The sequence below is a fragment of the Moschus berezovskii genome, chromosome 14 (assembly GCF_049115385.1).
Source record: "Moschus berezovskii isolate FMDL1 chromosome 14, NW_MosBer_1.0, whole genome shotgun sequence".
Lineage (NCBI taxonomy): Eukaryota > Metazoa > Chordata > Mammalia > Artiodactyla > Moschidae > Moschus > Moschus berezovskii.
The window spans coordinates 9,938,920-9,966,072 of record NC_142473.1 but is presented as its reverse complement, the minus strand read 5'-3'; the positions used below and the strand labels follow the sequence as shown (position 1 = coordinate 9,966,072).

Below are 27,153 nucleotides of genomic sequence, written 5' to 3'. Positions count from 1 at the left end.
AGTCGTGTCCAGCTTTCTGCAGCCCCATGGACTGCAGCATGCCAGGCCTCCCTGTCCGCACCATCTCCTGAAGTTTGCCCAAGTTCGTGTCCATTGCATCGGTGTTGCCATTCAGCCATCTCATCCTCTGACGCCCTCTCCTCCTCACATACATTAATGAAGTGAAATTAATGCATAGTTTCTACTTGATGATGATGGTTCAGTGACACAAATAATTACATAGTGAAGAAGTATTTTCTTTGCATAACAAATGATAATTTAAATTAATGGTTTGTGTTACTAAACTCCTCCCATCAAACATAAGAAAATTTATTTTTAAAAGAAACCTGTGTTTCAAGTTACATTTGCATCACCTCTGCATTAATAGCAAGTGTCTTATAAAATGCACTGAAGAAGAGATCCATTCGGTGATGCCACTTTTTTTGCCAACCCAGAGATTCAGATAAACAGAAAAAGAGATTCTAGACTTCCGGAGGGAAAAGCCAGATAGGTTTCTGCTGAAAGCAGTTGGAGTGACTTAGAAGGGGAGTGGTTCGTATTCTTTGTTTTATGCTCATGTTGTTCTGCTACCCTGGTTGCTGAGGTCACTTCAGAGCTCATTCTGGACTTGCTTCAATTTGGAGATTCTACTGTGCATTACTAATAGCATCCTACTAACCAGGGATAAAAGCTTTTTGTACTTACTCACTCATTCAACAGATGAGTGCCAGTTACATACCAGGCACTGTGCTAACAGTGAGGGGGTGGGGGTTGCAGGCTACTGGGTAAATAAACCATTCCAGAACCTGTTAAATACAACGAAGGGCTTTAAATAAGTTGCTCCAAAAGTGAATGAGGTGAGGTAATCAGGAGCAGTTTTTTGAAGAGGGACATTAAAGGATGAGAAGCCAGTCAAGCTCTACGCTATATTAAAGGAGCAGTTTTGTGCTTAGCGGTCATCTCTTCTAAATTATAAATTCCCCTAGTGAAAGAGTAATAAATAAAACTATTAGAAATAAAACTATTAGAAGAGTAATAAATAAAACTATTAGAAATAAAACTATTGTTAAAGGGACTATTTACTCATTAATTGTAGTTAGAAATAAAACTATTGTTAAAGGGACTATTTACTCATTAATCTAACATGAATTCTTGATGCCAGGTAGATTTTAAAACGTTATTCCCTCTTTATAGACCAGTCATTTCATTATTTGTACTTTAAGCACTGTTTTCATAGTAGAGGGAAAAAACACAGTTATGTCCTGGAGACAGACCTGAAGGCTGGTTGAGACTACTTTCTCCCTTCTCTGCCTCACCTCATTGAGCAACTCCTGTGTCCTGCCCCAAACTGCTTAATGAGGTGATGAGGAGAAAATGTTCTGTTGAATGTTTTTTAAGCTCTATTCACAATTGTATTGTTTGAAAAATACCATTATAATAAATTTTCATGCCAGACTTTTGATAGATGGTTGAAGGAAGATGATATCAAATTGACCTAAATAAAGACGTTATTGATATTTTTGAACAGTTTATAAAGATTCAAATACTTTAACCCAGTTTGGGGGGCCTGGAGTTTGATAATTGGGAAGGGAGAAAAGTCCAGAGTGTGCCTATGATGAGACCTAGCATGGACTGTTAGAGGTTAGCTGTTACCACGTCATACAGACCAAAGCCACAGTGAGATACCGCTTTATTCTCAGTAAGATGGCTGAAGTGAAAGACAGGCATCAGTGAGTATTGACGAGCACGTGGGGCAGTTGGCACCCTCCTCCGTTGTCCATGTGATTGAAAACGGAGGCGGCCACTCGAGAAAACCATTCTGTTGCAGTTTCTCAGAAAGTTGCACCCACTGTGCGACCCAGCAATTCCGTGCCCTAGATACGTGTGCCCAAAAGAGGAGACCATATGTCCATACAAAAACCTGCAAACTTGAATGTCTGTAGCCACGTGATTCCTAAAAACCAAAAGGTGAAAATAACAGATGTTCCATCAACTGATGAACAAACTTAACAAAATGTAGTATATCTGTACAATGGAAGGTTATTCGGTGATAGAAAGGAGTAAAACTGATACACGCTATAACATGGATGAATCTAGAAAACATACTCAGTGAAACAAGCCAGTCACAAAATTGATTCCACATATATGACCTGTTCAGAATAGGCAATTCCAAAGAGATAGAAAGTAGTTTAATGATTACCAGCAACTGGGGAAGGGGCAATAGAAAGTGTACATGCAAAGGAATACATGGCTTCTTTGGGGATGATGAAAATGTTCTGAAATTAGATAGTGATGATGGCTACACACAGTCCTGTGACTTTACTAAAACTACTCATAAAGGGGTGAAGTATCTCAGAATAATTTTTCATTTAGGTATAGCTTAACAGTGTTGGGACACATCTTTTGCATGTTGATAATGAAAAGGTATTCAGTCATTAAATTAGCACCCTAGCCTTATCTAAAATACAGAAATTATTGTGCCAGTTAGTAACAACTTTTTGTAGCCAGTGCAATCCCCTCAGTAATATTGAAATACTGAACTAGCAGTGGGTGTTGTGTTTTGTTTTTACCGTTTTAAGACTGACAGGTGGCCTGTTAGATTGTTTTCAGAAAACTTTCACTTCTTTTAATAAGCCTATATTATAGAAGTCTGAAGTATCTTATCAGTACAGGAAAAACCTAAACTTTCTTTCTAAATGTTATGAACAAACTGATATAGCCATTCTAACATGTAACCATGTAATGTCTGAAACTTATAAAATATTAGACAAAGTAAAGAAGTGCATTCTTCTGTTGTGGGAGATTTGATGTGAGTGAACTGGACTTGGAACGACAGACTGGTTCCAAATAGGAAAAGGAGTACATCAGGCTGTATATTGTCACCCTGCTTATTCAACTTATATGCAGAGTACATCATGAGAAACGCTGGCCTGGAAGAAGCACAAGCTGGAATCAAGATTGCCGGGAGAAATATCAATAACCTCAGATATGCAGATGATACCACCCTTATGGCAGAAAGTGAAGAAGAACTAAAAAGCCTCTTGATGAAAGTCAAAGAAGAGAGTGAAAAAGTTGGCTTAAAGCTCAACATTCAGAAGCTAAGATCATGGCATCTGGTCCCATCACTTCATGGCAAATAGATGGGAAAACAGTAAAAAGTGTCAGACTTTATTTTTTTGGGCTTCAAAATCACTTGCAGATGCTGATTGCAGCCATGAAATTAAAAGACGCTTACTCCTTGGAAGGAAAGTTATGACCACACTAGACAGCATATTAAAAAGCAGAGATATTACTTTGCCAACCAAGGTCCATCTAGTCAAGGCTATGGTTTTTCCCGTGGTCATGTATGGATGTGAGAGTTGGACTGTGAAGAAAGCTGAGCGCCAAAGAATTGATGCTTTTGAATTGTGGTGTTGGAGAAGACTCTTGAGAGTCCCTTGTACTGCAAGGAGATCCAACCAGTCCATCCTAAAGGAGATTAGTCCTGGGTGTTCATTGGAAGGACTGATGCTGAGGCTGAAACTCCAATACTTTGGCTACCTCATGCGAAGAGTTGACTCACTGGAAAAGACCCTGATGCTGGGAGGGATTGGGGGCAGGAGGAGAAGGGGACGACAGAGAATGAGATGGCTGGATGGCATCACTGACTCAATGCACATGAGTTTGGATGAGCTCTGGGAGTTGGTGATGGACAAGGAGGCCTGGCATGCTGCTATTCATGGGGTCACAAAGAGTCGGACACGACTGAGCGACTGAACTGAGCTGAATGTTTTAAAAGTTCCAAAAAATGTTTCTAAGTTTAAATTTACACTTAATGACATTACTGGGATAGACTTTATTATCAAAGTCTACAGTTGATTACTAGCTCTCAAGTATTTGTAATATTACACAATTGAAGATACCAATTATGCAAACCTAAAATTTGTCTGAAGTTTGAAAACTCAGATGTTTAGAATGACATTTGGAAAGAACCCATGGTGACGACTTCCTTTGTGAAGGATCTCCTTTGAGAAGGTGGTCTTTTTCTTTTTCTTCAATAATTGCTGATTGTATAATTTGCTATCGTAAAGCTGTCAGGACTGATTTGTTTCTGACTGATTTGTTCAAGTTATGAAATAGTAACTTTCAAGTTACTATTAGGCAGCAGACTCTGAATTTTTAAATATAGCATATTTTTAAAAATCTGTCCTGTTTTAGGGACTTATTTTCTCTTTACCTTTTAGAAATTTTGTTAACACTGGAAACATTTGGATTTTGGTGGTTGATCACTTAGGGGAAGAAGTTGGTAAAGCAGTTCTTTTCTTTTTTTTAACTGCCCTGCTCCCTTCCCCCATGAAACAAAGCCTGTTTTGTTTCTTGCCTGCTTGTGAGGTCTCTGGTGCACCCCATGTGGGTGCGCTGCTCTGTGCTTTGTTGAAATGCTTGAGATGGTCAGAAGGTAAAGAACGGGATGCTTCTGAGGAGAAGAAATCCCAGCTTCAGTGGATAAACAAGGTTGTTTGAATTGGTCATTTAAGTGAACTCTTAGTACAGAAACTTGTAGGACTGCTTGTATCCACAGTTAACAAACAACATTTAAGTAAACAACCATTATTAGCCAGAGAAACTATATCTGTTGCATATTTTGTGCAGATTTCTTTCTAATTTTATGGAGTTTTTAACTCCGTCTTTTGATACCCTATTTTTTCCTTTCTGTGGTTTTTAGCAGTCGGCTTAGGTTTGAAAACAACCTTCCCAACCAGTTCAGTGTGCCATCAGCAGTGGTCGCTGTCATTACTGATTGCTGCTGATGGCATCTAATTCTGAGAAACTGGATAGTTATGTTTATTTTCATACAATATTGTTATTGTCCAGCTAGTTTTCACAAGAATATATATTTACATTAACTTGTTATATGCAATATTACTTAATAAAAACGCAATGTGGAAAGTTCAAAGCTTTTTTTTGTTAAAAATGTTTCTTAATAACTCTAGAATCTGTTTTGAAATCAGTCATGCTTTATCATTTCAACACTTTTCAACTTACTTAGGGGTTATGCTCTAGCAGGTTTTTTTTTTTTTTTTTAATTTATTTAACTACTTAGAATGGAAAACATTTTTCCCAGTAGTTTTTTGCTCTAAACCTCAGATGGTGAGAGGTTCACCATACATGATAGATACTCAGATCAGTCCCCCAATTCATATTTAACTCATATTTTCAAAACTGATAAAGCATAATATATGGAAACATCTCTTTCAGAAAATATGTTGAGTGCCCTTTGGGAACGCCAAGAGCATTTTCACCAGAAGAGAAGGATCCCTAAGGAGGTTGATCTAAGGCTCAAACTCCACCACCTATTTTTTTCCTGTTTAGACCTTGTAGGAAAAGATAAATATGCATATCTTTGTGAATCATAAAATACTTAGAAACAGTGACAAGCATGATGGAGTGGAGGGATGGGGGGAGAGAAGGGATGGGGGAAGAGAAGGTATGGAAATTCAAGCCAAGGTGTTTATATGTCAGTTCAGTCGCTCAGTCGTGTCTGACTATTTGTGACCCCATGGACTGCAGCACACCAGGATTCCCTGTCCATCACCATCTCCTGGAGCTTCCTCAAACTCATGTCCATCAGGTTGGTGATACCATCCAGTCATCTCATCCTCTGTCATCCCCTTTCCTTCTACCTTCATTCAGTCTTTCTCAACATCAGGGTCTTATTGGAAAAGTCAGTTATTCACATCAGGTGACCAGAGTATTGGAGCTTCAGCCTCACTCCTGATGAATATTCAGGACTGTTTTCCTTTAAGATTGACGGGTTTGATCTCCTTGCAGTCCAAGGGACTCTCAAGAGTCTCTTCCAACACCACAGTTCAAAAGCATCAGTTCTTCTGCGCTCAGATTTCTTTATGGTCCAACTCTCACATCCATACGTGACTACTGGAAAAACCACAGCTTTGACTGGATGGACATTTGTCAGCTAAGTAATGTCTCTGCTTTTTAGTATTCTGTCCAGGTTTTCTTCCAAGGAGCAAGCGTCTTTTAATTGTGATTTTGGAGCCCCAAAAATAAAGTCTGTCACTGTTTCCACTGCTTCCCCATCTGTTTGTCATGAAGTGATGGGACCGGATGCTATGATCTTAGTATTTTGAATGTTGAATTTTAAGCCAGCTTTTTCATTCTCCTCTTTGACTTTCATCAAGAAATTCTTTAGTTCATCTTCACTTTCTGCCGTAAGGGTGGTGTCATCTGCATATCTGAGGTTATTGATATTTCTCCCGGCAATCTTGATTCCAGCTTGTGCTTCTTCCAGCCCAGTGTTCCTCATGATGTACTCTGCATATAAGTTAAATAAGCAGGGAGACAATATACAGCCTTGATGTACTCCTTTTCCTATTTGGGACCAGTTTGTTGTTCCATGTCCAGTTCTAACTGTTGCTTCTTGACCTGCATACAGGTTTCTCAGGAGGCAGGTCAGGTGGTCTGGTATTCCCATCTCTTTAAGAATTTTCCAGTTTGTTGTGATCCACACAGTCAAAGGCTTTGGCATAGTCAATAAAGCAGAAATAGATGTTTTTCTGGAACACTCCTGCTTTTTGTATGATCCAGTGGATGTTTGCAATTTAATCTCTGGTTCCTCTGTGTTTTCTTAATCCAGCTTGAACATCTGGAAGTTCACAGTTCACGTACTGTTGAAGCCTGGCTTAGAGAAATTTGAGCATTACTTTGCTAGTTTGTGAGATGAGTGCAATTGTGTGGTAGTTTGAACATTCTTTGGCTTTGCCTTTCTTAGGGATTGGAATGAAAACTGACCTTTTCCAGTCCTGTGGCCCCTGCTGATTATCTGAAAAATTAGTAATGTTCAAGTTTTAGAAAGAACTGTTTGGAGAAGGGAGGAGGCTAACATTTTTGAAGCACATATTGTCTTCCAGGAATATAATGGATGCTTTACATTTTACTTATAAGCCCCACAATGGCGTCCATCTGGCTCAGTGGTAGAGAATCCTCCTGCCAATGTAGGAGACACAGGTTCGATCCCTGTCAGGAAGATCCCTAAAGGAGGAATGGCAACCCATTCCAGTGTTCTTGCTTTGCAAATTTCATTGATGGAGGAGCCTGGTGAATACAGTCCATGGGATTGCAGAGTTGGACACAACTGAGTGACGGAGCGCACACACCCACAGTGATCCATCCCCAAGGTAGAGTTGAGGAAACTGATGTGCCTAACTCTAATCGTGGTTTGTTTGAGTCTAAAGGCAATAATTTTTATATCATACTATGATACCTGTCAGTTGTGAATCTAATAATGTTGGTGACAGGTAGATACAGGCAATTGGATTAATGAGGTTGGTGTGCTGTGCTCAGTCACTCAGTCATGTCTGACTCTTTGCGACCCCATGGACTGTGGCCCACCAGGTTCCTCTGTCCGTGGGGATTCTCCAGGCAAGAATACCGGGGTGGGTTGCCATGCCCTCCTCCAGGGGATCTTCCCAACCCAGGAAACGAACCTAGGTCTTCTGTACTACAGGCAGATTCTTTACCATCTGAGCCACCAATGGAGCAAATCTTAGCTATTAAGTGTCTGGCTTTTTTGTCCGTTCCCCTGTAAAATACCAACTGTAAACCATAATTATTAAGGTACCAGCCATTTATTCTTTGTAAAGACATTTCATAAATGTGGCTCTTTTGCCGTGTGAAAGATTAATAAGGCTTTGAAGAATACAAAGCAGCGAGTCATGTGTTTTGGACATCCCTTCTCTGCTCTGTCAGACAGAACATTAAAAAGAAATAACCAAAAATACTTAAATCGATTCATAAATTTAAAAGAAAAACGTCTCTGTTGGTCAGAAAATGAAACCACACAAGGAACAGGGAGCACAGGCAGGGCTGGGGCCAGTCGTCTTGTCGGGATATCAGGAACTCAGAGTGTTGAGAGCATAGAAGGAGATGCGTGAAGCAGGCCCGATAGGGAAAGGCACAGTGCAGCTGACCGGCCCTGGCCTAGGACAGAAGTAGGGACTGACCACGTATCAGTCACAGATTTCACAAAGCAGTGTAAAGACCAGGTTATTTTAACCACAAAGCAATAAAATTAGATCCCAATAATCAAAAGTTGGCTTCAAAAAAATATGGCTTGCCCCACCAGTTACTAAAACATACAGATTATAATTAAAACTGTGGTACCTAATAGGAAATGAGTTGAATGTTATTTTTAAAAGAAAATGGGAGGAAAGCTCTAATGCTCCTTTGGCGTAGTCTCAAGGGTATTATTATCAGAAAGGCAGAGTGGAGTTAAATATTGAGAGTGTGCTGCCAACACACTGCCCCAGTGTACTGTACAGCACCCTGCTGTACCTGTGTTGGCTCGTGTTTTTAAATGGCTGGGGCCGGGTGGTGGTGGGTCGTAAGTGAAGCAAGTGTATAAAATTCAAAAGCACAGCGTCACAAGTGTACCAGTATTGAGTTGGTGGCTGAGTCACATAAAGAAGAATTATTTCAGGTAACACGTAAGCTGATTTGGCTGGATATACTTAATGAAATATCTTAAGGACAGAAAAAAATAACAAAGAATTCAAACCTTTTAATTATCATTTTGTTCATCATAACTTTAATATTCAGTCATAATGATATTTTGAAATAATTGTATATGTATACATATTAATATGTATGACATATTAATGTTATTAGAACTAAGTTTTTCAGCACTAGGCAGAAAATAGTTATAAAATCTAAGAATCTAAGTAAAACTCCCACATGATACAGACGGTTATATTATTTGCTTGAAAGTAATTGAGGGAAAAGTCAGAACAGATGTAAAACAGAATTGGTTATGTGTTGATCACCTCATGCGAAGAGTTGACTCACTGGAAAAGACTCTGATGCTGAGAGGGATTGGGGGCTGGAGGAGACGGGGACGACAGAGAATGAGATGGCTGGATGGCATCACCGACTCTGTGGACATGAGTTTGAGTGTACTCCGGGAGTTGGTGATGGACAGGGAGGCCGGCGTGCTGTGATTCATGGGGTCTCAAAGAGTTGGACACAACTGAGCAACTGAACTGAACTGATCATTGGTAACCTGGGTGATGACTACATGAGGATTCATAATATTTTTTTCTGCTTCTCTGTGGCAGTTATTTTTTCAAAATTTTAAATATATGGTTAAGAGTATAAAACTGTACTCTTAAATAACTCAGGAGTTAAATGGAAATCAAAATATAAATTGCAGATCTTTGAAATAGAACAATCATGAATTATATGTACAATTTCAAATGTGTGACATGCCAGAAAAGCAATCCTTAAAGGTAAATTTATTGACTTAAATGTTCTAAGAAAAGATTTAAGTTAAGTGAGTTCAACTGAAGAAGGTAGAAAAAGAGACTTCCCTGGCAGTCCAGTGGTTACGACCCCGTGCTTCCAAAGCAGGAGGCATGGGTTCAGTCTCTGGTCAGGGTGTCGAACTAAGATCCCACATGCCATCTGGCATGGCCAATTTTTTTTTAAGTTAGAAGAAGAAATACAGGAAAAATAGAGGGGGAAAGTAAGAACAAAAATGTTATCACCTTATATTAATATCTCAGTAGGTTGAATTGAACTAAGACATTCTCAGAGAGGATTGGTCTGTCATTTTCCTTTTTTCTAATACCCTTGGTTTCAATCAATGTTATACTGCCACATAGAAGAGTTGGTAGTCTATGGGGAAATTGGTTCCGTTCCGTTCCGTTGCTCAGTCGTATCTGACTCTTTGCGACCCCGTGGGCTGTAGCCTACCAGGCTTCTCCGTCCATGGGATTCTCCAGGCAAGAATACTGGAGTGGGTTACCATTTCCTTCTCCAGGGTATCTTCCCAACCCAGGGATCGAACCCGGGTCTCCCGCATTGGAGGCAGACGCTTTAACCTCTGAGCCACCAGGGAAGCCTGGGGAAATTGGTAGGGTTTCTATATTGCCATATCTTTTATAAAGTTAAATTTCTGCCTCAGTGAATAATGAAAGGACTTAGAATCATTTCAGTGTTTTTTACCAACACAGATTTTATGCCAAGCTGCTGGACTAGGCACTGAGAATACATGCATGGTTGGGATTCTGTCCCCACTCCCGAGGCACTTGTCTGAGAGAAGATGTGTGTGTGCTCAGTCAGCTTCAGTCATGTCCGACTGCTTGTGACCCTGTGGACTGTAGCCCGCCAGGCTTCCTTCCATGGGATTCTCCAGACAAGAATCCCGGAGTGGGTTGCCGTTCCCTCCTCCAGAAGATCTTCCTGACCCAGGGACTGAACCCATGTCTCTTATGTCTCCTGCATTGGCAGGAGGGTTCTTTACCACTAGTGCCATCTGGGAAGAGAAGATACAAATTTGTAAATAAAAAATTACAGTCAGGTGAGAAATGTCAGTAGACAAAGTCCCAAGGGCAGTGCCCTGAAAGAAGATTATTGTTAATGTATATGGCAGACTCTGGGAAAGGCTGAGAGGTTTGTTCAAGTAGCCTCCAAGAGCTGTACCTATGGTACAACAGAGGACATGTGAAGATCATCACAAAGAGTTTGCTTTGTGGCCGGGATCTAGTAAGTCATGAGCACTGTCAGTGGATCATTTCACATTTTGGTAGCAAGGTTGATGAGAGAGCCATCTATGATTTTTCTTTGTTTTAATGTCTTCGTAAGGTATTAGGGATATGCTGGTTGCAAAAGCATTGTGAAGTTTCCTTCTTTGCTGTTCTCTGCAAAAGGTTTTAAAAGATTAGTATCATTTCTTCAAGTGTCAGTATGTATTAAACAGTGATCTGAAATTTCACCTTAAAAAGTTGAATAGATGTCTGAAAAGGTAATATATCATTCTTATTGCCATTTTCACATAATAAAACTTTACATCTGCTTACTGAGGCTAACACAATCCATAGTTTGATCAATGTTGTATCAGTGATGGAAATTCACTAGTGTAAGAATCCAATATGTTTCTAATTGTCAAATGGTGTATTACAGGTTCAACTAAAAAAATAACTGACTACCTTGGCTGTGTGGGGGGTACAGTGCTGTTGAATGAGACCAATCTGTGCCATCCAGATGTAGGCTTTATTTGGAGCTTGCATCTAATCTGCTTGATTTGTTAGTTAGCATTATATTTAAAGATTAATAATTGCAAACTACTGCACAATTGCACTCACCTCACACGTAAGTAAAGTCATGCTCAAAATTCTCCAAGCCAGGCTTCAGCAATATGTGAACCGTGAACTTCCAGATATTCAAGCTGGTTTTAGAAAAGGCAGAGGCACCAGAGATCAAATTGCCAATATCCGCTGGATCATTGAAAAAGCAAGAGAGTTCCAGAAAAACATCTATTTCTGCTTTATTCACTATGCCAAAGCCTTTGACTGTGTGAATCATAATAAACTGTGGAACATTCTGAAAGAGATGGGAATGCCAGACCACCTGATCTGCCTCTTGAGAAACCTGTATGCAGGTCAGGAAGCAACAGTTAGAACTGGACATGGAACAACAGACTGGTTCCAAATAGAAAAAGGAGTACATCAAAGCTAGTATATTGTCACCCTGCTTATTTAACTTATATGCAGAGTACATCATGAGAAACGCTGGCCGGGAGGAAGCACAAGCTGGAATCAAGATTGCTGGGAGAAATATCAATAACCTCAGATAAGCAGATGACACCACCCTTATGGCAGACAGTGAAGAGGAACTAAAAAGCCTCTTGATGAAAGTAAAAGAGGAGAGTGAAAAAGTTGGCTTAAAGCTCAACATTCAGAAAACTAGGATCATGGCATCTGGTCCCATCACTTCATGGCAAATAGATGGGGAAACAGTGGCTGACTTTATTTTGGGGGGCTCCAAAATCACTGCAGATGCTGATTGCAGCCATGAAATTAAAAGACACTTACTCCTTGGAAGGAAAGTTATGAGCAACCTAGATAGCATATTAAAAAGCAGAGACATTACTTTGCCAACCAAGGTCCGTCTAGTCAAGGCTGTGGTTTTTCCCATGGTCATGTATGGATGTGAGAGTTGGACTGTGAAGAAAGCTGAGCGCCGAAAAATTGACGCTTTTGAACTGTGGTGCTGGAGAAGACTCTTGAGAGTCCCTTGGACTGCAAGGAGGTCCAACTAGTCCATCCTAAAGGAGATCAGTCCTGGGTGTTCATTGGAAGGACTGATGCTAAAGCTGAAACTCCAATACTTTGGCCACTTCATGGGAAGAGTTGACTCATTGGAAAAGACCCTGATGCTGGGAGGGATTGGGGGCAGGAGGAGAAGGGGACAACAGGATGAGATGGCTGGATGGCATCACCGACTCGATGGACATGAGTTTGAGTGAACTCAGGGATTTGGTGATGGACAGGGAGGCCTGGAGAACTGCTATTCATGGGGTCGCAAAGAGTTGGACACGACTGAGCGACTGAAGTAAACTGAATCTTGAACTTTACTGCTTAGATTGCTTTCTCTTAATTGGACATATATTTTACAATAAGCAGTGCATTCACATTATTCAAACTTGAAAAGTTACAAAAGATGTCTCTCTTGAACGTCAGTTCTTTAGTCACCCAGTTCCCCAGCTACAGAGCCAACAGGTGTTAATTGCTTCTTAGCTGTCCTTCAGTTCAGATTCTCAGGATGTGCATGTAACATATCAGTACAGTCCTCCTCTGCCTCTTCTTGCTCTTCCTGTGCCTTTAACTTCATGTCCCTTAGACTGCTCCATGGCATCTCCTGTTAGAGCTGCTGCTTGTTTCTTTCGTCTCACGGCCACCTTGCATATTCACTAATGACAAGGATGTCTGTAATAATAATAAACTGGTGTGCCCTTTGTACTATTGGTGGGTTTTTAGGTTACTTCTGGTCTTACTACAGAAGAGGCTATGTTGAATATCCCCATCATGCTTGTGAATAACTGGAGATCCTTTTTCTTTGCTGGTTTTTTAGAACAGATCTTCTGTTTCCTTTCAGCCATGAACCAGAGAATCAGTCAAAGTGCTCCAGTGAAACAGCCACCCCCGCTGGCCCCCCAGAGCCCGCAGGGAGGAGTCCTGGGTGGTGGCAGTTCCAACCAGCAGCAACAGATGCGGCTGCAGCAGTTGCAGATGGAGAAAGAAAGACTGCGACTGAAGCAGCAAGAACTGCTTCGGCAGGTGAGGCCCCAGGTTAGAGACCAGCCTTCCACTCTTGGGGCTTTGTTTTCCTGCGTGAAGTGGGTGTGTTTCATTTTGGCATCTATTAGGAACGTTGTTTCTCTAAAACTAGAGTGACACAGAAACATCCTGTCCAGCTCTGTCCTCGTCTTAGTTTCTTTGCTGGCCTCTGAGCAGGTGGGCTGTCACTTGTAAACCTGTGTCACACAGAGGCGTTTGGGCCGTGTTCACCGCAGTCAAGCAGAAGTCAAAGGAAGCAAAGGTGCTTTTCCTCAAATTTACAGGCATACCTCGGAGATATTGCCCGTCAGTTCCCGACGACCACAGTAAAGCGAGTATTACAGTAAAGTGAATCACATGAAATTTTTGGTTTGCTGGTGCATATAGACGTTAATGTTTAAACCATACTATAGTCTATTAAGTGTGTCTTAACAGTGTACATTTTTTAAAAGTACTTAATTTTTAAATACTTAACTGCTGAAAAAAAGGCTAGCCATCATCTGAGCTTTCAGTGAGTCATCTTTTTGCAGTAGTAACATCACGGATCAGTGTTATAAATAAAAAATGAAAAAGGCCAAAATATTGTGAGAATTACCAAAATGTGACACCGAGGCATGAAGTGAGCAATTGCTTTTAGAAAAATGGCTCTGATAGACTTGCTAGTCACAGGGTTGCCACAAAGTGTTTCAATGTGTTTAAAAAAAAAATGCAGTGTCTGTGAAGTGCAATAAAACGAGGTATGTCTGTTCAGGGAATTGCAGACTATTTAATATCTGAAGATTTCACTAAGGGAGAAACTCTGGAATATCACTTGGGGAGAAACATCTTTTACTTTAAATAAATTATTTATCTAGGAGAAGACACCAGTATGATACCTCTCAAATGACAGATATGTTTCACTATTGCTGAATCTAAGATGTGTTCTATTTAAAATGTAACATAGGCTATCCCAAGTTTAGAAGATCCCCAAGTGCCTTAAAATTACCTGCTTGTGGTTTTTGTCACAGTGGGAAGGGTAGGTTCTAACATTAGAGAGCTGGAAACCTTTAGGGCCATTTCTGTTTTCTTTCAGAAATACTGGTTTTTATGTGCTATAAGAATACAATCCCTCATCTCAAATTTCAGAGTGATAAAATCTAAAGTTTAGATGTTGGGGGTATGATCTTAGTATATTTTAAATTTTTTATATAAGTATTTTGGGTAATAAAAGGACAATGTGATTTTGAAAGTGTGTGAAAGGTGTAGGTGAAAATAAAATCTCCTTTTCCATTTCTCCAGTTCTCTTTTCTGGATGTAAATAGCTAACAATTTCTTATACTTCCCCCATCCCCGCCCCCGACATTCTCTTTATTTACAAACATGAAATACATGTGTCTATACTACTCCCCCCGTCCCTAAATCATAGCATACTAAGAATAGGCATTACAAATATCATTATATGCTACATTTTTGTTGCCAGGATGTAGACATTTTACAAGGTACTGTTTTCCTCATGAAGGTTATATTTTAATAGTGTCACCTGAGTGTTAATGAAAATAGATGAACTTGATATAGTGATTGAACTCTGATTTGGGGTTTGAAGAACTGGTAGCCAAGAATTAAACTGAGCCATGAGAATTCCAGACCGCCACACTTGTAAACTGAGCTGTCAGTAACCTGCCAGTATAATCTGGTGTGGTTGGCCCCAAAAGTGAATGAGAGAGATAATGCCAGTATATGGTGTCATGAAGTGGTCTTGAAAGAAGTATTTCCTCATCTGCATTTAAGAAAGGAAGCACGTTAATAAGTTTACTATACCTCTGACAGACTTTTAACATATTACTATAAAGGAAAGATACTTTTCATTTAAATAAAAGTTTATCACCGGAACAAGGTAGCACCGTCGAGAATATAACTATATAGCCATTGGAAGAAGTAAAGTAACTTCAGGGTACGTTTTACGCAGTCTGTTTTCATTGCTTGCTTTTCTTTTTGTTGTTACTGAGTACTAGGCAGTTTAAGTAAACATAATCTCACATATGAATTGAAGACCATCAAAACCAAGAAAGCTATTAATAAAGGTTAAAATTCGTCATTTTGTTGCATAGATCAGCTGTCTCCCATCCCCTTCCACCCAGTGGGCAGAATGCTGCTGCTTATGAAATTCTTTCTTCTAAAGAATTTTCCTAAGCCTTATTCCCACTCTTACTCTGGGTGACGGCCCCGGACAGAATGGCTTCCTTTACAGGTGACTTCTTTGTCTCTTTACTGCCTACTGTGTTGTCTCTTCTTCTGCTGAAGTGAGCAACCTGCTTTAATCTCACACTAATGGGCATTGTTTAAGGCCTTTATTTTTAGCAGTCAGTATAAATTCAGTTTAAGTCTTTTGGCTTCCTGTGAACTTCTTCCATTGACAGTTTCTCTTATCACTGAAACATCAAATTATATTTTTCCTGCTTCCTCTAATACTCAGAAGTAAAGAACCTACCTGACCAATATCAGATTGTGTTTGAGTCCTGACACCTAAAGTCTCACTGTCCTGTCCTCAACGCTGTGAGCACTGCTGAGGCTTCCGTTTGTTCCGTGGTGACTCCATTGGCTCCTGTCTCCCTCAGTCTGCTTCTTCTTGAGCTAGCTTGGGAATTCTGTGCTATGGTGATATGTCTGGATGGAATTTGTAAGTCAGCCTACACAGCCAAACCATGTGGCTTAAAGTAATTTTTATCCATCTTATTTTTCACTCTTAGGCAATGCGGAATATCAATCCCAGCACAGCCAATTCTCCAAAATGTCAGGTAGGCTCTTGTCTGATGTTTTAGCATTGAAAACAGATATTCTATTAGGAAAGAGAAAAACTTGTGCTCCGGGGGCCTGTCCTCACTGAAGAATAACTTTGAGGCCTCTTCCTACCAAGCTACTTAATTTAACACTGCTGTTCCCAGAAAGCTGACACTGCTGCTCCCACAACAGTAGTCCTTGTGACTCCATGGAGGCCTCTCCCCGCAGCCGCCACATTTGATATGGAGTGTGTGCATCCCGTCAGCCTTGAGTGTGTCTGGTTTTATTTGTGTAGCCCACAGTAGTGCTTACAGTGACTTATAGGAGTTAAACATTTGAATAGTAACAAAGGTGGCACCGATTATTTACTTTAGGAAATCTTATTAGAATGTAACTAGGAAAGGAGAAGTTTTTTCTAGTGGACATTCCAAAGAAAGAATATCAAAATCACTAGAAGAGAGGAGTGAACAGGGCTCTACCTGAGTACTCTTTTGGGTTTCTTTTTTGGCTTTTATCAGCATTTCTCCCTAGTGAACCCAAAGAAACACTGCTTGTGAAGATATCTTATTTAGATGCAAAGGTTGTGGCCACTTTTTCCTTCTATAACATAGGCACTTGTCTGACTCATGAAGAGAATCGCATTCTTAAAACCAAAGAGATCTCTGTGTTTAGGGTTCACCGATTATGGAGGAATTAGGAGCTGAGGGATTATTGCACTTTTTTCAGATGGGCAGAAGCAACCATCAAACACCTCATTTTATTCTCTGTAGCTTTTCTGCACTAGGCTGACAGGCGCATTGTGTTGGAATGAACTGTGGAAGTGGGAATTGTCAGAACTCCACTCACGTTAGATTCTGTTAACTTGTCTGTCTAGAAACTATACTAGATAGAATCCTCACAGAGACCAGTTAACTTTGTGAGAGGAAAATCTCTATTCTTTATCTCTCTCATAAATGCTTCCTTTAATCAAGAAATCAAGTAAGGGAATAATCCGTGAACATCATCTTTGCTAAAGCAGTGCAGACATTCTTATAATGAGGGCTGCTAATTTCACATTTGACTGGGAAAAGCACTGTAGTATTGGATCTTTAAATAAAGTGGAAACATAGGAGCAGAAATTAATTCAAATGAGATTTGGGATCAAGCAAAAAGTTCTCCATGTTAAAATGTTTTGAAATTGTCTCCTGTTTATTTTTTCCTACTAAGATCTTAAACTTTAAATCTGATAAATAAATGAACTGCCTTTAGGTCTTTATTTCATACATCAGTATAAGTCTAAATGGTTGCTCTCATTAAAATTATCAGGAGTTCTTAGATACTTCTTTTAGTAGTAAAGCTTTATAAAAGTTAAGGCTTATAAATTAAAATTCTATTATCAATAAATTTGTATGGTATTAAGATTGCAGTGTTGATCCCTTAGATTTATCTAAGGCAGAGCTGGAAACCTGAAAGAGATAGGTTTTATAAAAAGTTTTATTCTTTAAATTAGCTTCACATATGTGGAGAACAAAATATTATTAGCTTGTTATATAAGTTCCAGTTGTCAGTGTATTTACCTGGCACAATTGGGAAAATGTATGAAATTCCAAAATAGGGCTAAATTTGGAATTGCTCGAATACATAGAAACTGGTGGTATTTGTATCAAGCAAGTATTTGTGTTTTTCTTGTCCTACTTATTTTCTAGATTATCTTAATGTAGATGTCAGGAAAATTTTCACAAAGAACAGTCTTAAGTGAAGATGCCTTTAAATAAAGTTACCAGGATAATCAAGAAAGCAAGAAACAACTTTGCAGTCTCAAAGAACAGACTGTACAAAGGAATAATGAAGAAAAAGCAATGGATCCATTCAATACTTGAGTGCCAGGCACTTTTGTTCAAAGTTGTCAGATATCTTTGTTTTCATTTGTTTTTACTTTTCTAATAGAAATTAGTACAGATGAGTTAAGAAGCACAGTGAAATCAGTGACATCACTTTATAATTATATAGCTCATTTGCTATGGACTGTGGGAAGGTATCAGACTTCAAAATGTTTAGAGATTACTAAGTACTTCTGCATAGGATTAACAAAACATGTCTGTACTGCAGCATTCTCTGTACTGTAGGATTCTCTGGTCATGTAAGCTAGTGTCAGTATGGGTGAGGGTAATGCGAAATTCTGAAAAATTAAGACAACTTTAAAGGCATTAGTATATCTTCTTAGTTAAAAATGGAAATTATTCCCTTTGTTAGGGTTTGTTGGCATAATTTTGGAAAAACTTGTCCTCATAGAGCTTTAAATTGTTTAATTTCATTCTGATTAGCTATTTTTATGTTTCTAAAGCAGTTTCTAGTCTCAGGAAAAAACAAAACAAAACTTTGAAACTGTAAGCATTGTCTTTGCTCTGTGAGATTGAGCATGCATGTAATGTTCAACTTGGAGAAAAGATAGTTCCCCCACCCGAGTGTGAATGTTTTTACCTGTCAGGCTTAAGAATGAGGTTCTTACTGCCTGTGGTTCCCTTAGTACCTGTGAGATCAGGCCTAAACTCTGCAGCCTGGCTCGTCTGTGGTCTGTGGTCAGTAGTCTTCTTTCTCTCAATTCTGGTTAAGCCAGTTACCTTCCTTCAGCCAAGTGCACACCTCTGTCTTGTTGCCATGATCCCGCTCATGAGGAATCCTTTTCCCCTTCCCTTTTACTAATTAAGAGTCTCCATTGCTTTCATCAGGCCTAGGTCAAAACACATCCCCAAGAGCCCTCATCAGAATTCTTGAAAAACCCAGAAAAGAGAAACAAGACTGCTATGTATAGATATCTTAACTTTATTTTTGAGCAAGTAATTGCTTTACTCTTCATAGAAATTATTTATATAGCAAAAAATATTTTGCAACTAATGAATATTGTGTAGTTGCCATTCCATGTATATAGTAATAAATACACACCAGGGTCAGTTACTGGTTTTGAGGGATAAAAAATTAATAAAAAATAAATAAATAAAAATTAATATTGTAGTATTAATATTGAACATGTTGTACTACACTCTTAGCCAAAAATGGTGAAGAAATTCAGATGTCCATAGTTTTAGTCAAATAGAGCAAAATAATACCTCTTTTCAGAGCCATGTGAAAATAATCACTGCAATTTTTTTTTTCTGAATTTAATAATAGCAAATTTTTGGCTTTCTTTCCCTCCAGACTCTCTCTTTTATGTTAGCAGATACTAGAAAAGCTAAGATTATCTCTCCTTTTTGAAGTCCTAATATTGAATAAATCATAGATTCATTTTGGTATTTTCCCATGAATATTTTATTTTTAATGGGCATATTGAAAACTGTATAAGAAGGGAGGAGATTCAACCTCATGCTCTGCATACTCTAATAGATTATCTCATTTGTTTTATTTATTAAGATCATGGTAATTTGAAGAATGTTATAATAACTTTATTACTTTGAGACCACAATTAAGTAGCAGAAATTACAGAAGAGATCAGTCAGAGTATTGAATCTCAGGATCATGCTGTGGGAACATAAAGCTGCAAATCTATTTTGATTATCACTTTTTAAGAATTTAAGATTATCATACAGTTCTCATAACTATCCCCAAATCCATATATACACATTTTTTATTCAAAAAGGTTGTTCTGAAGTTGAAGATAACTTTGGTAAATGCCACAAATATTAAAAAAAAAAAAACCAGAAAGCACCCTCAACATTGGTTAAATGTTTTAATAATTTTTGACAATTAAATATTCTATGGTGGTTTAAAACTGTGTTGGAAAATGGGGTATGACAAGAACCTATCTTGAATGGTTGGAGGAAATGGCTTTTTTTCCTTCTATTTTTAAAATTGTTGACATAAACTGATATTACTAAGGCAGACTGTTTAAAAGATGTATATTTTTAGAGTTTTTCTCCATTTCTAAATTTGGGTTTCTAGTTCACTAAACTAACCTACTTTAAATAAATTGATTGGGTTCAAGAAGGGGAAACTCATTTGTGTGCCATGTATTATCCAGAAATGAGACATAAGTAGTATTGGCTGAAGAAAAAAATTGCTTTAAGAAAGTAAAGTTGACATTAACTTTATAGGATTTTCTATGAATGGGATCATAACTTTTTCACCTTAGCATGATTATTTTGAGATTCATTCATGTTATATCTAGAGTTCATTCCCTTTTATTGCTAACTAGTATTCCATTGTAGGGCTGTGCTACAGTTGTTGATCTGTTCACCTATTGATAGATAGTGTTTCCGGACTACTGACTTCTACTGCCTTTCTCCTCACTTTTCTAAATAACATGAACCAAAGCATCGATTTTTTTTTTTATGGGGCCAAAATACTTAATATTCTTAAAGTATCTTTTTTACCCTATGAGCAATGGTACTGCCATTTAAATAAGAGAAGGGAAATTTTAAAAGGACCAATGGCTCATGTTTAGATTTTGAGTCCATAAAAGTCCACTATATGAACCAGGTAAATCCTGTTTTCCTTCATAAACCATCCTGGAAAGTTCCCTCCAGACCAAACTGGGTCCGTAAGTTTTACTTGCAGTGCAGATAGCCCTGGCTCCACACGCATCCCAGATTAGCTAAGATTTACAGGCTCAGTGGGAAAAGTCACCACATTTTTGTATTATTACAGAAGAAAATGAGCTAAAAATGCTTGCTTCCTTTAGAAAAAGTCAAATACTTTAAAGAACTGTTTGACCTTTGAAATACAGAAGCATGATAAATTTTGGCTGAATTTCATATAACTTGCTTCAGTCAGTTCAGTTCAGTCGCTCAGTCGTGTCCGACTCTCTGCAACCCCATGAATCACAGCCCGCCAGGCCTCCCTGTCCATCACCAACTCCTGGAGTTCACTCAAACTCATGTCCATCGAGTCGGTGATGCCATCCAGCCATCTCATTCTCTGTCGTCCCTTCTCCTCCCGCCCCCAACCTTTCCCAGCATCAGAGTCTTTTCCAGTGAGTCAACTCGTTGCATGAGGTGGCCAAAGTATTGCAGTTTCAGCTTTAGCATCAGTCCTTCCAATGAACACCCAGGATTGATCTCCTTTAGAATGGACTGGTTGGATCTCCTTGCAGTCCAAGGGACTCTCAAGAGTCTTCTCCAGCACCACATTTCAAAAGCATCAATTCTTCGGCGATTGGCTTTCTTCACAGTCCAACTCTCACATCCATACATGACCACGGGAATAACTTGCTTAGTTCTCCATTTTTGAAAGTCTATCATACTATTTATTCTGACTACCTTTGGGAAAAGAGAAGCTTAACGAACTTGTATTTTTAGCTCGGTATTCTAATTTTAGACATTTGTTTGGGATAAAAAGCTTCTTTAGAGATAGACATAACTTTCAACATGAAACATTTCAACTGAAGTCAGTTTTTGTAGACAATCCAAATATGTCCCAAGGCTAATTTTTAAAATAGCCACGCCAGATTTACTCAATTACAAAATAATGTTCATATTCATCCAAAATGCTTTAATAATTGTAATAGAATGGGTGTATTCTACATTGTATATGTAGATATATACAGGCATTATTTTAAGATAGTATGAAGAAAGTTTATATGAAATATTTTTGATTAAAAAATTCAGATTATGTAACTTCATTTCATAGTTATCCGTATTAAAGTAATGATTTTTCTATAAAGGCACTGGGCTTTCTTTGTGGCTCAGACCTTTAAGAATCTGCCTACAATGCAGGAGACCTTGGTTCGATCCTGGATCAGGAAGATCCCCTGGAGAAGGGAATGTCAGCCCACTCCAGTATTCTTGCCTGGAGAATTCCATGGACAGAGAAGCCTGGTGGGATACAGTTCATAGGGTAGCAAAGAGTCGGACACAACTGAGCAACTAACCACACAAAGTCACTAGCAAAATTGTGTACACTCTGAAACATTTTTAATATTTTACTATAAAATTTCTAATTTTACGCAGTGTGTTCACTTTCACATTTGCAGCCCTTGGCTAAGAATACAAGGCATTATAAAGCTTACTCACAGTGAAAACCCATGATCTGATTGCTCCTCACTGGCAGCAGGACAGCTTTAGGGAGAAACTCTCTCAGTTAACCTGACTCCACCTTCACTTACCTTCAGAGCCTGACGAGGCAAAGCACAGAGTCGGGCTCTGCTGCGATTTTCCATCTCCATATGGATGTGTGTGTGTGTTTATGTGGAAGTGGGCCTTACTGTTTTCATATTCACGTGAACTTCAAACTTCTTATATATAAGAAGTGGGGGAGAACTTGGCCTGTTTTCCTACATAAGTACATATGGTTTTCCTCCCCAACTCTTGACAGTTTCTTTAAAATGTCAACAGAAATGTTGATCTTCCTTATTGAAGTCCATGAAATAAATTATGTTCACAGCAGATGAAAATGTTAACAGAAGAATTAATGCTTTGAGGAGGGAGTTACCAAGTCAACTTCAGTTACTTGAAGTCATTTTGTTTTTAGCAAATACTGAGCTATATGAAAATATACCCATTTTTGGATACTATATGTCTAAACTATTACATATCAATTATGCCTCAATAAAACTTCAAAAAATACTTCTAATCAACCCTGGTTGGTTGCTTTTGGGATTTTATTTTTCCTATAACTCGAAGTTTCTAACCTCAGCTGAATATTCATACCTGGTGTGTGTGGGTTCTATAATCTACGTGTATGTTATTTGTATTATTGGCCTTACCACATTGTGTTTGTTTTCATGCCGTATTCCCTACTATTAATGCTAATACCATCCTGCCACCACTCCCAGTAAATTGGCATTTTTTTCCCCTTGTTCCTTTCGAGTTCAGTTTAGATGAATCCCTAGGTTACTTGCTCTTAGTCTTGATTCAAAAATAGATTTGATGAGAAGTATATGTTTCCGTATCCTTTCAGGGAGTTGGATATCTCCTTAGGCAACTTATAAGAAAGATCGGCCTTCTTATTCACATCTCTAAATTATCTTTCTTTGTAAATGTGGATAGTTGGTTCTTCAGTGTCTGCTGACAGTAGAAATTCCATTGTTAAAGGCAGCAAGAAGTGAAAATCTGTCAGCTTCAAACAAACAATGTGGCAGAATGAGAACATGGAGATTTTGCACATGGCAATTAGCTTTATCTGCATTAAACCTTAAAAAAATAGAAACGATCAAAAAGGATAAGACAGAAAGTTGTGAAGGTTGAAAAGTTTATTAAGTTGTTTCAGCTTATTAAGTTGCTTCTTGTTGCAAGGAGTTCAAAACTAGGTACACAGAAAACAAAAGGATGCCTCTTCCTGAGGCATCGACCATGTCTGGAGCCTGTAATTTTACTCATTTTAAACTTTATTGCTTTTAACATCCTCATATTTTAATAGCAATATAAATTCATCGAAGTATTTAGAAGCTCTTTTATGCTCCAAAGCATCCATTGATTTATTTACTTTGTACCTTTAGGGACAAAGAAGAAATAGTGAAGGAATATATCATATGATAAATGCTGAGATAAGCGTGTACTAAGTGCTAAGTACATAGACATACTCAGGGTGAGAAGAGAAGCAAAAAGAAAAAGGAGCAAAGCGAAGGTATATCCATCTGACTGCAGAGTTGCAAAGAATTCTAGGAGAGAGAAAGCCTTAATGGAAACAGTGAGAGACTTTATTTTGGGGGGCTCCAAAATCACTGCAGATGGTGACTGCAGCCACGAAATTAAAAGACGCTTGCTCCTTGAAAGAAAAGCTATGACAAACCTAGACAGCATATTAAAAAGCAGAAACATCACTTTGCCAACAAAGGTCTTTATGTCAAAGCTATGGTTTTTCCAGCAGTCATGTATGGATGTGAAAGTTGTACTGTAAAGAAAGCTGACTGCCAAAGAATTGGTGCTTTTGAACTGTGGAGTTGGAGAAGACTCTTGAGAGTCCTTGGACTGCAGGGAGATCCAACCAGTCCATCCTAAAGGAAATCAGTCCTGAATATTCATTGGAAGGACTGATGCTGAAGTTTAAACGCCAATATTTTGGCCACCTGCTGCTGGGAAAGATTGAAGGTGGGAGGAAAAGGGGATGACAGAGGATAAGATGGTTGGACGGCATCATCAACTCAATGGACATGAGTTTGGGCAAGCTCTGGGAGCTGGTGATGAACAGGGAAGTCTGGTGTGCTGCAGTCCATGGGGTGGCAAAGAGTTGGACACGAATGAATGACTGAAGTGAACTGAACTTTGCATTGATCAGTGCAAAGAAATAGAGGAAAACAATAGAATGAGAAAGACTAGAGATCTCTTCAAGAAAATTAGAAATAACAACGGAACATTTCATTCCAAGATGGGCACAATAAAGGACAGACAGAAGCAGAAGATTGTAAGAAGAGGTGGCAAGAATGCATAGAAGAACTATACGAAAAAGATCTTAATAATCCAGATAACCATGATGGTGTGATCACTCACCTAGAGCCAGACACCCTGGAATGTGAAGTCAAGTGGGCCTTAGGAAGCATCACTACGAACAAACCTAGTGGAGGTGATGGAATTCCAGCTGAGCTATTTCAAATCCTGAAAGATGATGCTGTGAAAATGCTACACTCAGTATGCCAGCAAATTTGGAAAACTCAGCAGTGGCCACAGGCCTGGAAAAGGTCAGTTTTCATTCCAATCCCAAAAAAAGGCAATGTCAAAGAATGTTCAAACTACTGCACAATTGCACTGATCTCAAACACTAGCGGAGTAATGCTCAAAATTCTCCAACCTAGGCTTCAACAGTATGTGAACCAAGAACTTCCAGATGTTCAAGCTGGTTTTATAAAAGGCAGAGTAACCAGAGATCAAATTGCCAACATCCGCTGGATCATAGAAAAAGCAAGAGAATTTCAGAAAAACATCTGCTTCATTGACTACACTAAAGCCTTTGTGTGGATCACAACAAACTGTGGAAAATTCTTAGAGGTGGGTATAGCAGACACTTTCCTGCCTCCTGAGAAACCTATGTGCAAATTGAGAAAAAACATTTACAACTGGACATGGAACAACAGACTGGCTCCAGATTGGGAAAGGAGTACATCAAGGCTGTATATTGTCACCCTGCTTATTTAACTTATATGCAGAGTACGTCATGAGAACGCTGGGCTGGGTGAAGCACAAACTGGAATCAAGATTGCCAGGAGAAATACCAATAACCTCAGATATGCAGATGACACCACCCTTATGGCAGAAAAAGAAGAGGAACTAAAGAACTTCTTGATGAGGGTGAAAGGAGAGTGGAAAAGTTGGCTTAAAACTCAACATTCCAGCAAAACCAACCAATATAATATTGTAGAATAATTTGCCTCCAATAAAAAATAAATTAACTACAAAAAAAAGAAACTCAACATTCGAAAAACTTATGATCAGGGCATCTGGTCCCATCACTTCATGGAAAACAGATGGGGAAGCAGTGACAGATTTTATTTTATTGGGCTGCAGAATCACTGCAGATGGTTACTGTAGCCATGAAATTAAAAGACGCTTGCTCCTTGGAAGAAAAGCTGTGACAAACCTAGACAGCACATTAAAAAGCAGAGACATTACTTTATCAACAAAAGCCTATCTAGTCAAAGCTATGATTTTTCTAGTAGTTATGTGTGGATGTGAGAGTTGGACCATAAAGAAAACTGAGCATCGAAGAATTGATGCTTTTGAACTGTGGTGTTGGAGTAGACTCTTGAGAGTCCCCTGGACAGTTGGATTTCATCACCAACTTGATGGATATGTGGTTGAAGCAAGCTCCAGGAGTTGGTGATGGACGGGGGAGCCTGGCTTGCTGCTGTCCATGGAGTTGCAAATGAGCAAGCCAGTCAATCCTAAAGGAAATCAGTCCTGAATATTCATTGGAAGGACTGATGCTGAAGCTGAAGCTGCAATACTTTGGCCACCTGATGCAGAGAACTGACTCACTGGAAAAGACCTTGATGCTGAGAAAGGTTGAAGGCGGGAAGAGAAGGGGATGACAGAGGATGAGATGGTTGGATGTCATCACTGACTCGATGGACATGAGTTTGAGCAAGCTCCGGGAGTTGGTGATGGACAGGGAAGCCTGACGTGCTGCAGTCCATGGGGTCACAAAGAGTCGGACACAACTGAGGGACTGAACTGAACTGAACAGGGTGTTAAAGACATAATGTCCATCTGTCTAATTCAGTCTAAAGATGGAGATGTAGTCATTCTGGAGAATTACCTAGAGAAGGTAACTGGATCTTAAATATAAGAGAAGTATTGTTTTTTGGTTTTTTTTTAGTCAAGAGTGTATGAAAGACTTAGTATCAGAGGAAAACACGCCATATTACAGACCTACAGTCTGTGGGGAGTACAAACTGTTTTAAAGTCAGTTGTTACTTTGTGAGATGAAAGTAGGGCTTGGGTCATGGTAGAGAGAGAAGATACAGACAAAACAAGTAAATGAGATCCCCAGAAGCTACTAGGAGTGTGGGTTGGCCCAGAACAGGAGGTGGCGGTAGGGAATCCATTTTTTGAGCCTGGAAGAGAAGTTGTAAAGTAAGTATGAATGAAGATGGCTTTGTGGGAGCAGCCCAGGGTGACAGGGGGAACCAGAAAACCGTGATTGTGGCTGATGACCTCTAGGGTCCTGATTTAAATGGGAGGGAGCTGGAGAAAGGGAGAGCACGTGAGTGACCAGGGACTTGAGAGAGTGTGCCAGATTTGGAGTAGTAATCATGAGAATGTGAGAAAAAGTAACCAAGAACCACCCCCCCCAAAAAAAAAAAAAAACAGTAAGTGGTACTAGAGGCCCAGCCAAGACCAGAGAATTAATTTATGATAATCTGGATAGCTGTATGGTTTTTCTCTTAGCATTTCTTAGCAATCTCAGCATAGAAATGAAGCAAGCATATTTTTAGTATTGATTGTTGGAATTTGCAGTGTTGAAACAAAATTTAGGTGTGTATCAGGAATCTTAAAGGTACTAGTGTGTATTTACAGTGATCCGCTCAGGGCTTCCCTGGTGGTTCAGTGGTTGGGGGTCCACCTGCCAGTTCAGGGAGCACAGACTCAACCCCCCACTCAGAGGAGGTCTCAGGGCCACTGGACCCCATGCGCCCCTGCCAATTCCTCCGCGCTCGAGCAGCGCTCTGCAGCAGGAGGGGCCGCCGCACAGGGAAAGAGGTGCCCTCACGTGACAGGGAAGGCCCAGCCAGCACAGCCAGGAATAAATACAGTTTACAGCAAATTTTAAAGGAATAAATAAAATGAGCAGGCCTGAGTTCAAGCTTGTAGGCGAAAAGAGCCAGTAAACTGGAATTGTAAGAGTTCTACCTCTTATTGGGTGGATCTGGGTGGAAAGAAAAATATGGTCCCAGAAAGCA

At 39.3% G+C, this 27,153-nt stretch overlaps 1 protein-coding gene across 8 annotated transcripts in view; it reads left to right on the top strand.

Moving 5' to 3' along the window:
- The window catches only part of YAP1 (Yes1 associated transcriptional regulator), a 132,749-nt gene that overhangs the window by 95,171 nt on the left and 10,425 nt on the right, over positions 1 to 27,153 (top strand). For 2 of the 8 annotated variants that reach the window (XM_055422878.2, XM_055422877.2), the window contains exons 5-6: positions 12,910 to 13,091; positions 15,818 to 15,865. In XM_055422878.2, coding sequence (XP_055278853.2) covers positions 12,910 to 13,091; positions 15,818 to 15,865 — 230 coding nt within the window. Of the gene's footprint in view, positions 1 to 12,909; positions 13,104 to 15,817; positions 15,866 to 27,153 lie in introns of all 8 variants that reach the window. The other 6 variants (XM_055422876.2, XM_055422875.2, XM_055422882.2 and 3 more) reach the window with 3 other exon arrangements.